Source organism: Lycium barbarum, chromosome 1 (assembly GCF_019175385.1).
Source record: "Lycium barbarum isolate Lr01 chromosome 1, ASM1917538v2, whole genome shotgun sequence".
Taxonomy (NCBI): domain Eukaryota; kingdom Viridiplantae; phylum Streptophyta; class Magnoliopsida; order Solanales; family Solanaceae; genus Lycium; species Lycium barbarum.
The window spans coordinates 12,662,922-12,675,423 of record NC_083337.1 but is presented as its reverse complement, the minus strand read 5'-3'; the positions used below and the strand labels follow the sequence as shown (position 1 = coordinate 12,675,423).

The 12,502-nt window shown below is 36.8% G+C and overlaps 1 protein-coding gene across 3 annotated transcripts; it reads right to left on the bottom strand.

Moving 5' to 3' along the window:
* Positions 1–753: 753 nt before the first annotated feature.
* LOC132632055 (heterogeneous nuclear ribonucleoprotein Q) lies at positions 754–10,295 on the bottom strand. 3 transcript variants are annotated; one of them, XM_060347853.1, is made up of 9 exons: positions 10,137–10,295; positions 8,022–8,467; positions 7,766–7,882; positions 7,497–7,637; positions 7,223–7,402; positions 5,041–5,245; positions 1,860–2,041; positions 1,686–1,774; positions 754–1,190 (listed from the first exon to the last, which is right to left on the bottom strand). In XM_060347853.1, the coding sequence occupies exons 2-9, from the start codon at positions 8,403–8,405 to the stop codon at positions 1,046–1,048; spliced, it is 1,443 nt and encodes a 480-aa protein (XP_060203836.1). In that variant the 5' UTR covers positions 8,406–8,467; positions 10,137–10,295; the 3' UTR covers positions 754–1,045. The 3 variants fall into 3 exon arrangements, with proteins under 3 accessions (XP_060203836.1, XP_060203848.1, XP_060203841.1); XM_060347865.1 differs by having other exon boundaries at positions 1,686–1,771; XM_060347858.1 differs by having other exon boundaries at positions 10,014–10,170.
* Between the last annotated feature and the right edge of the window lie 2,207 nt (positions 10,296–12,502).

Genomic DNA, 12,502 nt, shown 5'->3' with positions numbered 1-12,502 from the left:
TAGTTCAACCAGTTGTTATACTATTTTGGAATTAATTATTTGCCTACACCCCCACCACAACCCCCCCCCCCCCCACCCAGAACTCCACTTGTAGGTTTACATTGGGTATGTTGTTGTTGATCTATGGCCAGTAAATAATTTGGTAAACTTTTCTACCACTCTAAGTTTGAGCAAAACTCGCGTTTTAATTTCTCCAGAACAGGAAATCATGGGAAGACCAAGAGCTGCATTTTCCAACGACATGAAAGCTTGATACATCTACCTAATGGGGCTGGATTTATTTCCTAGATAAAGGAAAGCCATATGTCCATCACTTCTGCACTATCATCATTTTCAGTAGTATTCATATGCTTTGGTTTTATACATATAATATAGGCAGGGGGGCTAGGTCCAAATAAGAGGATCAATATATTTCCTTTTTCCAAAAAAATATTCTGAAATCAATCAAAACAAATCGCTGAATCCCCTTGACATGAGGGTAGACCCTAATGTAGCGACATAAGTGGTTCAAAAGCTGCTTTAGGTCACCGGTTCAAATCATGGGTGCAGCATTCTAGTATTTTTTTTTCATTCCACTAGTATGAATTCCTAGTTCTGCCACTGTCAACAAGGCTACCCAGCGAAGCATATCAATCCCCCAAAAGTGTTAATGACAGACTAAAGGTGCATAATCCAACACCTTGTCATGTCATTGCAGTTAGAATCTAAGGCTACTCAATCTAAAATCCACATCTGGTACAATGACAAACAATGAAACTACAAAAACTCAAAGCATTCATCTCAACATTTCATGAACATTCACCCCAACATTGGAGAAGCAAATTTATGAACTAAAAGTCCAGCAGGCAAGATTATGGAACACCCAAAAGCATCCCCAACATCCTTGTTTAGTTGCAATGCACATTAAGTTGCTGAGATTGGTCTAACATTTTTAGCTTCATTTTCTTTTTTAAAATAAAGAGGGAATAGGAAACATATGTCCTAGGTTACTGGTCTGGCATTCAATGCAAGTAACAAGTACCATCAACTACAACATTTGACCGTTCTAGTATGGTCGATAACGTCTACCCCGGTTGGAATCATCTCCGCTCCCACTGGATCCTCCTCGTCCTTGTGGTCCACCAGCACCATTGCTCCTGTGGTCATTCCTCCGAGGCCGAACAGGTGGTGCTTGAACTCCTGGCTGCTGGCTGCAAGGAAAACATCACAAGGGTAAAAGGTTTTGCTTTATTCTATGCAGAGTCAATACTTCCTCAGTGTTTCTAAGGTATTGTCATTAGCAAAACTACAATATTTCACCATTTATCTGCACATCTAGTTATAATGCAATCATCCAGTCTCCACTATATGAAAAAAACTGAAAATTACGCTAGTGATGAAGAAACTTTAAACTGATACTCCCTCGTCCCAAAAATTTATGTGAAGGCGTTTGACTGGGCACGGAGATTAAGAATGAAAACTTTCAAAACTTGAGGTCCAAAAGATGCCATAAATATTTGTGGCTATAAATTGTTTCATTAAGGGTAAAATGGAAAGTTTTTAGTTAATTTGTTACTAAACACAGAAGGTGTCATTCTTTTTGGGAATGACTAAAAAGGAAGGAGTGTCACATAAATTAGGATGGAGAGAGTATTTCAGAAGACGGGCTAGAGGCAACCAAAATGTTAATATTGATAGGAACTTACAGAACGTAGCCGATCTGACCATCTGGTAGAACCATTGGCACCATTTGCATACCTGTTGGCATCGGTCCTCTACCATATATCATAGGCTGCTAAAGAATAATAGTCTATGAGATGAATATGATCAATGACAATGTGAAGAATCGACGATGAAGACATGAAGTACACAGAAAGCACCTGTTGGAACGCAGCAGCAGCACCATAACCAGCAGTTAGAGGTCCACCATACGGATTCACTGGATATGCACCATATCCTGGATGGGGAATATAATTAGGATGGGGTAATGCATTGTGAGGACTGGCTGCATCAAACTTCTTTTCAGTCTGAGGTTTTGCAAGAACTACTTCTAACACCTGACCTGCAATCCACATCCACTTGATGTTATTTGCCTAGTTAAATAAATCGATAAGAAACTAGTTTAGTATATAGAGGAACTGATATAGAGAATTCATATAGCTGACCCAACCAGTTTCAGCCGAGGAATCATGGACAGATTGATTGAAATACAGCAGCAAACACAGAACTCATACAATATTTAAGGAAAGCATCTAGCTGCTTTTTCAGCTCACATATCAAAAAATAATTTTAGTAGAAAACTACACAAGTTTATATCACTATCATAAACTTACACATGTTAAGTAATGTTACCCTCTGAATGGAGAAGCATCATACAGTAAACCATGAATAAATTTGTGAATTTCAGCTTTGTGTTAATTTGCACAAAATAACAAAATCCTAGTGTTAACTTGCACAAAATACCCCCTTTCATATTATGAAAAGGAACCTCGTGCTATTTCCATACTTTAAAAGTTAAGTAAACCTCCATATTATGTAAATACAAAAACATCAAGGTATGTTCTGGCCGTACATTTTCACAATTTGACGTCAAAATTTTAGACCAATCAAATGAGATCATACTACTAAATGCGCAGTAAAATCTAGAATATAATTCAGAGAGAGAAACTAAAAGTATTTACACAAGCGCCTATCAATACAATGATGACAACACTCTTCAAAGCCAGAACCCTATCAGCAGGAAATATACCAGCACCCAACAACCAAACCTATCAACCCATAGACAGTTCGACCCTTTTATTAGGCATTGGACAATATTTGAGTCGAAGTTGAAAAAATAAAGAGCAAATCAATCGAAGTTGAGAAAATTCTATGGTAGTTGAAACTTGAAACATGTTTGGCCATAAACTTCATTGGTAAGAAATGTTTCTATAAAGTTTAAAAAATAATTGTGAATGGGCACCAGTATTTCACTTGATTGTACCTTTAGAAACAATATTTTACAAAAGTTATGTATTTGCAATACTCATGCCCAAATTAGTATTTGCAAATACTTTAACTCTAGAATTTACAATATCGAAGCATACTCATGCATAAATGATCCTTTGGTAATTTGAAATACTAAAGCACTATTTTTAACCATATAATATGTCTTCAAATAAACTACCAGGTAGCTCAAGGAATTTAAACCCAATTGTGGAATGACACTATTGCTATAATATTTCAATGATTTCGGAGTGTTCTTGCTTTAGCCATTCAAACTAAGGAAAGACTAAATTGAGGTAAAGGTGATAGGATGCCTTTTTTATGGTACGTTTCGACTTATTCAACCGAGTGCCTGCTACCTCCCGCCAGCACATGCAAAGGATAACTCTCCACCAAGGTTTAGGCGGATGATAAGAAACCACCTCGTGTTTTTTCTTCGGTTGGATTTGAACCTGAGACCTCATGATTTTCCTCCCACCTCATTGACCACTAGGCCACATACTCGGGTGCAGGATGCCGCATGTCTTCCAATTTTATGTTCCTTCTTACTTAAGCCTAATATATGTAACAACATAGTGCTAACCAAAACTCAGAACAAACTTGATATATTCCAAAAATGATTCTAGCAGTTTCCCTGTGCCTACGTTTAGTGGTTTACAGTAAAAATGCAACAAAGCATCAGATAAAAAAATGAACCTTGGGCCAAACTTAACCCCTAAAGCCAGGTCATGAGGTGGGGATTACCCAAAACCATACAAGGAGACCAATTCCACAGCCCACAAGTGATGTGGGACAACTTAACCCCCCTCCCACTACATGCTCAGGCCTGTCAATGAGAGCATGAACAAGATAATAAGGTGGCTCAACATAATACCCAGTGTAATCCCACAGGTCAATCATAGGTTGATCCAGTCCCAAATTTGGAGCTTATTGTTTCAAACTCTTGAAAGAAAACATTTGCAGGAACTGGGCTGAATATAGATCGCTTATAACCCAAGGTCAGATGGGAAAAGGGAAAAGAAAAGCCTCTCAATCACAATGGGACAAAGCTGATCTTACTTTTGGTTCAGCCCAAACAGTGATATTCCAAAATCTTGAAAAAAAAAAATACAGAGGATGAGGTGATATGAAAATGGGTTATGTCTAGATGGTTAGTTTGCTTTGATTCAATGAAACAGGCACCAGATTCCTGACAACTGAAGTAAGCTGACTTTACTGTTGGTATAGCTCAAACTTCAAAGTCTAGACTTATTGTTTCAAAGTCGTGAAAATAATTACACAGGATGAGAGCTGATCCAAATACAGGCTATATCTGCATTGCTTTCACCCCAAGGTCAGCTTGCTTTGATTCAAAAACAAAATAGGCCTCACACTCCTGACAACACTTTTCGGCATTTTTTCTTTGGATCTCTTTAATATCCTCCTAACATCAAGACGTAATCTACATCCATCATATTTACTTGTACCTATCAAAAAAATATCCATCTATGATATAGTAAAATATGTCATCTGTACATCTTCCGTATATAAGAGTTTCATTACTAAATTTTACAACTGGATTTAGTAAATCCCAAGTAAATATCAATTATCGCAAACTAGGAATTGTTCAACACAATGCCTCACTGGTACTAAAAGTTCCAATAGATCCTTGAAGTCTCACATGAAAATTCTCAGATCATCAAGTACTTCATAAACCCCCAAAAAAAAAAAAAAACATATCTCAAGCACATTCATCTCTACTCATTGATCACTTTAGGTATGCCCTGAGACTGAACAAACTACTTCAATCTTTTCTTTCTCTTTTTCTTTTTTTGGGTCACTGACGGTTCTAGAGATTTTAAAACCAAAATTATTAAATTTAAGGAACTCCCTCCCCCCCACCCCCAAAAAAAATCGTCACCCTCACCTTTCCTCTCTCTATTCATGATTTATTTCTTTTCGTGTTGTCTTTTTTCTTGTTGAGAAGGGGAGAAGTGATTTACAGGAGGGCCTATGGAACAGTCAGATGTAGATCCTGAGTTTTCCTATATGCAATGTATGTGTCCCACTTGGTATTTACATGTCTAGAAGCATTACCATTAACTTCATATGTTTCAGCGTCTTTAACAGCTTTCAGAGCGCTTGACCTTTCTGCATAATGGACAAATCCAAAGTCTCTTTTACCACCAGGCTTGGCTGGCGGCATAACAACTCTGGTAACTTCGCCATGGCGTTGGAATAATTCCTTCAATTGATCAGTGGGTGTGTTTTCTGGAATGTTCTTCACATAAAGTGCTTTAACCTGGAAAAGACAACAAAAGATATGTAATACAATTGATCATTGGGTGTGTTTTCTGGAATGTTCTTCACATAAAGTGCTTTAATCTGGAAAAGACAACAAAAGATATGTAATACAATGTGCAAACTAGCAGACAAGGGTTAATTGAAAAAGGTATTTTTTAAAAGCGAAAAGCCAAGGTCCGGGGATCTGAAGCGAAAAGCGAGAAGTGATGAGCATGGTTCTTTAATTAAGTGCACTATGTGCGGAAAAGTAAAAAATACAACATATATTCTCAAAAAAAAAAAAAACGAGACATTTATGACTTTTAGTGATACAATAATCCAATCTCAATAAATTTTACTAGTTTCAACGTTTAATTTACGATAAAGTTGAAAGCATCCAACTCCTCAAAGATGAGATTCGAAACATAGACTGTTTTCTCATGGGAATCACATTGTCCGTCATTCTCTAAGCGCACATTTATCTAAAGCGCATGGCTGCCCCCAAGCGGTGACCCCTTGCTTCGCATCTCTTCATCGCTTAATAATACTGTCAGAAAAGGTCTCATTGTTTTGCCCAGGTGAATCTTCAATCAGGCAATTGATTCGTATGGATTCAGCAACACATCAGGAAACCTAATATCATGCCAACTATGTGATTTAGCTCATTATGACATCTTTTTTCTTTTCAGGGTTATAGTGGTAGTGATCATGCCAGCTTTGCATTCCTAACCAGCGGAATAGGATCCTGGGATGAGCTACTCTTAGTCCTAGTATCAAGGTTATTTTCGTTACTTGTATATGACCAATGTAACCCATAGAATAAATAGTTTCCTAAGGTTTTTCTTCATTCTTAGCTAGACTTCGATGAATACAGGTTGTATCCTTTACTAACTTCCAAACCTTCATTGGTGCTGGCTTGACTTGATTGCCTCTTGGGGTTCCAAATAGCTTTTGGTGCTTAATTGAAATTTCCAAGTAGGAGGTATTCGGTTTATTTGCAATTTATTGTATATTGAATTCAATTGTGTCAAACTTTTATTTCTACATCTTCACTATTTCTATTTTGTGTTTCTTTACTTGTTCTTCTTCCACTATCACTCGACTATTCCATCATCATTGAAGAGAACCTTTAGCAGGGGCACTAGATTTACGAATCTTAGTTGTTCACGGTTGAATACAATCAAACAGAATCCAATTCTGATGTAAAAATTCAGATGTGAACAAAATTAGAAGGAAAAAAAAAGAATTCTACCCATAACATCTTATGTCAGCTTTTGGTCTGAATACGGATAAAACGAATAGTTTTTATATGACAGGTAGATCTTTTTATCGGACAACTACGTCCTCGAGCTCAAGGTTTCAATTTCTTCAGAGTAGTACCCCCATTGACTTCGGCTTTACTAATGACTAAATTGAAAATGAACATAGGGTTAAAGTAGCCTATTACAGTTGAAATTTATAAAAAATTTATGTCTATATTCAAGATAAATAATATAATTAATACAAATATTTACAATATAAGAGATTATAGACATAAATTTTTTATAAATTACAACTGTATTCGGCTAATTTAACCCTATGTTCATTTTAGTAAAACTTTTAAGCTGAGAAATTTTATGTACATTACAAATACCAGCCTTATCCCCGTTCCCACTCCTAGCCACATCAACATGAAGTAAACAAAGAAAAGAAGAAGAAAGCAATTTTATCTGGAAATACAAAGGGAGAGTCAGAACAGATAATGTACTGCATTCAAGCCAACAGGACAACAATTGGAGAGAAGAACTCACAAACCCACAATAGGAAAAAGCCTCTCTACCATACCCAGACCCCACTTGTGGGGTTACACTGGGTATGTTGTTGTAGGAAAAAGAATAAGGGTATAATCATTTTGCTGTTGATAAAGGTTCATAGTAACAACTAAACATCAAGAGTATTCGCTTAAGATCTCATAAAAGCTCATACTCAAATAACTGTGAGATATATGGTTTGATACCTGAGAAGCGGGACCAGAATGATCCGGTGTAATCTTTGGATCGGCCCAGGTGACGGTTGGTGAATTTCCCTCCAGCTTAAAGTTTGCACTTGCCATTTTTTTCCGAGAGTAATCCGCACAGACATTATTGTAATATTCAACAAAAGCAAAACCCCTATTACGTGCCGGGTTTTGAGGATCCTTCAGTCAAATATTAAAAGTTTAAAATTGTCCATGAGATGTCCATGACAGAGTCGCAACAATTTATAGAAGTGTTTGGGATGTCAAAACACACCTTTATGAGTTCTATTAATTCTGCACCAGGACCAGTCTCATCAATGACTTTTCTGAATTCATCATCAGACCAGCTCTTTGGTACATTACCAATGAACAATCTGTATTTAGTTTCTGATAGTGAACACCTTATGGTTTTTCCCTGGGTTTATAATGAACACAAAACAAACAAATAAATTACAACACACTAAAAGAGAAGATAGAGTTACTAAAAAAAATCTTCAACAGAAAAATATGATCAATGAAGCCAAGTGTGGATGTAGAAATCACCTTGTATTCTTTGTTATGCAATTCTTCAATAGCCTTTTGTGCCTCATCCTTTGTTGTGAATGCTACAAAGGCAAAACCCTTGCTTTCACCAGTATCCCTATTTCTCATGACTCTGACCTGCCAAGATATGAGACGATTCCACAATTAGGGAAAAGCAAACAAATTGAAGTCTGTCACAAACATATGCTTGTCCCAATACTTTTTTTTTTCTTTTGATAAGGTAATATTTATGCCTGTTCCAATACTTCCACAATACCTCATGTATTTCGCCGAGTGGTTCACAGAGATCCCTTAAGTCTTCCTCAGTAACATCTCGAGGAATCCCACCAATGAAAACCTCAGAGCCATGTGGAGGGAGAGCTAGAAGTTCAGCATGCTCCTTTTGCTCTTCTTCAGTAAGAGAAGCACTAGCTTTTTCTTCATCTGCAGCAGGCTCCGGAACGTCGCCCATATCTGCTTCTTCTGGAGACTGCTCTCTCCCACTATCTCCACCTCCGGAATCATATGATTGTTCTTCGCCATTTTCATCATTGACTTCTCCAGCTCCTTCATCTTCTATCAGTTCTGGTTCTTCATCTTCCTCGGAATAATTTTCATCATCAAGATCCACACGGTCATCAATTTCAGTATTGTCTGCCATGATTGTTTTGTGTCGCAGATCTTCTCATCCAACAAATAAACTGAATATCACCCCAATAATGCCTGCAGCGCAACATTTATGTTAGCTTTTTTGCTTGTTAACAGATACGACATCAATCAATCAACCAATTAGTCAATTGACTATTTCAAACGCAAATTACTAAGGATCAGCTACATAGACATGTAAACAATTAGCAAAATCATATTTTTCTTTAAAATAGGAAGTACTTTCTCCTGTCCCGCACCAAAAAGGAAAGACATGTAGGGCAGGTACTTTTCAATTATATTCAGAGAGACAAAAATACAATATAAAACAAATGCGCAACCAATTTCCAACTTATAGAAACACCACTTTTTTCTTTCTTCCTTTTCCATCTTTTGAAGCCAAATGTTGATTAGCCCATGGTGTCATAAATATCAGATGAAGTAGTACACAATGGAGATATGAAACTTCTTGGGTCCTAATAAGGAAAATGCACAACATTATCTACTAAAGAAAAAAGAGAAGGTTGGCCTTAATTAATATTTTTTTCTTGGCAAGGGAATCCGCAGCCGCTACCCTTCGGGTGCGCACAAGGTAAACCCCACTCCAGTGTAATAGCCCATAAACCACACAGGAGAGGTAAAGAAAACGGCAATAGGCAAGCTCTGTGCGACGAGCTTGACCGAGAAAACATACGGGGGGTTTCGAACCTGAGACCCCCGTTAGGGAGATCACCTGCTCAACCAACTTGGCCATCCTTGCGGATAAAAAGGCTGGGCCTTAATAAGGTGGAGTTTGCTTCAAATTTTTTAAAAACATTTTTTTAGAAGGAAAAAAAAGTGGGTAATGGGATTGCCCCTCTACCCTTCTTTACTTCAATACTAGTTTTCAAAATAGTAAGGTGCACGTAGCACACATGACATGGCTGATAGCGCTGTTGAACCGAAGTAATAGGGCACGAAGTAATATGCCTATGTTAAGACAAAAACTCTTTACTTAACTCAACCAATTTTAGTACCAACATATAACAATACAGGTATCTCAGCTAAAATCAAAGTTAAAAATATGAAAACAACCCCCCCCCCCCCCCACAAAAAAAAAACATTTTTTTTTCTTTTGATAATGGTAGTAGAACGACCCGACCCAAAACAAAATCTTAGAAATCAACGATCCGAAAAAGTGTAAATTCGAAAACCTAGAGCTCAAAAATAACAAAAACAATTCTCACCCAGAAAAGAAAAACTAATCAGTAACAAACAAAACCCTAACAGCAATATAGGTAAAAACAAAAAAATCAAGCTAAAAATGTAAACAAAGGAATGAACAAAAAAACACACATGCTAAAACTTGATGGGGAAAAGTGTAAAATTCGAAAACCTAGAGCTCAAAATCAACAAAAACCAATGCACCCAGAAAAAACTAAACCCTAACATAGGTAACTCCGTACACATGTAATCTAGCAATGTAAATTCAATACCAGTAATTTCTTCTACAAATAAAACTAAACAAAATAAACCCTAACAAGAGACATAGGTAATTAATTCTGTCAATGTTTGTACCCATCTAAAAAAAATGAAAAAGGATATAGATAGGCATGAATAAAAGGGATGGGTAAAAGAAGAAAACCTTGTAGTATTCATTATGAGTATGGATGATAAAGGGCAGAAGAAATATATCAGTAGTATTTGAGAAGAAGACATTATAGTAGAAGATATATGAGTAGTAGTATTGGGGGTTTTGTTTGCATACCCAAAAATTAATCTGTTGTGTTTCTGGAGAGCAGTGTTTGATTGAAGGCCAAGAAGCTAATCTCAATAATATACACTGTGAGAAATACCTCTTTTCTCAGCTCTTTTATATTAAGGCTGCGATTTCACTTCACCCTAAATCGGGTACGCTCTGCCCGCTGCCCCTGGCCAAGAGGTTGATTTTGTCAATGACTAGATGAGCCCTAGGGGTATTATCGTCAATTTGGTATTTTTATCCGATATTCACACCTGCTTTAGGATCTGATTAGTTTTAATTTACGGAAAAGGGTCAAAATTATCCCTGAACTTTGAAAAATAGTTCATTCATACCCTTCGTTATACTTTAGGGTCAATTATACCCTTACAGTTATACTATGGGGTCAATTATACCCTTATGACTAACGGCTGCCACGTGGCATCATCCCAACCCTTCAAAATTATTTTACCCTCAAATAATTTTTTACCCACTAAAATAACTCAACCCGACCCGATTTTTTTTTCGAGCAAAAATAATACGGATACTTTTTCCAGGAAAAAAAATAAAAATAATTTCATATTATTTTTGCTGGAAAAAAAATTGTTGAGTTATTTTAGTGGGTAAAAAATTATTTGAGGGTAAAATAATTTTGAAGGGTTGGGATGATGCCACGTGGCAGCCGTTAGTCATAAGGATATAATTGACCCCATAGTATAACTGTAAGGGTATAATTGGCCCTAAAGTATAACGAAGGGTATAAATGAACTATTTTTCAAAGTTCAGGGGTAATTTTGGCCCTTTTCCGTTTAATTTATACTCTATATTAGAGGTGGCAAAATGGGTAAAAAATATGGTTATCCGCCCGATTCAATCCATCTTAAACGGGTTGGATACCCAACTCATTTAATATGGGTCCAATATGGGTCAACCCATATTATCCACTTAAAATATGGGTAAATTAATGGGTAAAATGGATAAAACCCACAACATATAGAGTGAGTGTGGTATGGAGGAAATGTTTTCCAATTTTCCCATATTTGGTTGGTTAAAATATTTTTAAAAACATTTTTTCTAGGAAAACAAGTTCTTTAACTACCCCCTCACCCCACCACCTAACCACCCCTACACCTTCACTACCCCCACCCCACCCCACCACTTAACCACCCCCTCCTACCCCCACCCCCACTACCTCCCTCCCTACCTCTATAACCACCTACCCCTATCACTACCTACCCCTATCCACCTACCTCTATCACTACCTACCCCTATCCACCTACCCCTATCACTACCTACCCCCAACCCCTACCTCTCACCTCCCTACCACCACCCCACTTCTCTCAACTTTGCAAAACTACACATTTTGTGAAAGTAGTAACTTTCAAAAATAACAACTTTACAAAAGTAATCACATTACAAAAGTAACCGCTTTTTCAAAATATTAACTGCGAAAAGTAGCTATTTTTCAAAAATAGTCACTTTGTAAAAGTAGTCACTTTAAAAAATAGCCACTTTATAAAAATAGATAATTTTTAAAAAAGTAACTTTTTGAAAGTAGTCAATTTTCATGAATACTCATTTTGTGAAAGTGGTTACTTTAAAAACTAACTACTTTGCAAAAGTAGCCATTTTTTAAAATAACTTCTTTGCGAAAGTATTAAAATAACCATTTTTGCAATACGTCATTTCTAAGATAGTGGTCACTTTTGTAAATTAGCCATTTTTTTAAAGTGACGCAAAAATGACTACTTTTGTAAAGTGATCATTTTTTTTAAAAATGACAAAAAAAGTTGCTATTTGCAAATTTGCATTTTCAATCGTTTTGCGAGAAATATATTTTTGCAAAAATAACCACTTTTATGTCACTTTTCAAAAATGGTCAATTTACAAAAATAGCCATTTTTTGTGTCACTTTTAAAAAGTGACTAGTTTAAAAACATAGTCACTTTTTGGAACCGTCTTCAAAGCGCAAAGTAGTCAAATATGAAATAGACGCTTTGGGAGGGGGGTGGGTGAGGGTTAGGTGGAGTGGTGGTGTGGGATGGGATGGAGTTGGGGTGGGCAGGTGAAGATGAAGTGCATTCGAGGGTGGTCGTTGGGTGGGGCTGGGATTTGGTTGGGGAGTGGGTGGTGGGGTTGGGTGGATAGTTTCCAAAAAATATTTGCTTTGAGGTCGTGTCATTGAAAAGGTTCATAGTTCTATTCTTCCCAAAAATGTTGAGGCGCAACTATGTACTAGGGATTGGATTCGTGGACAAAATGGTAAATTAACCTTCTCCATATTGGCTACATGAAGCCAACATTTTTGAAGTAACTTTGGATAATATGGATATCCATATTATCCGTCGAATAATCCATTTTTTAACCATGTTAGATATGGGCGGGTCGGGTAA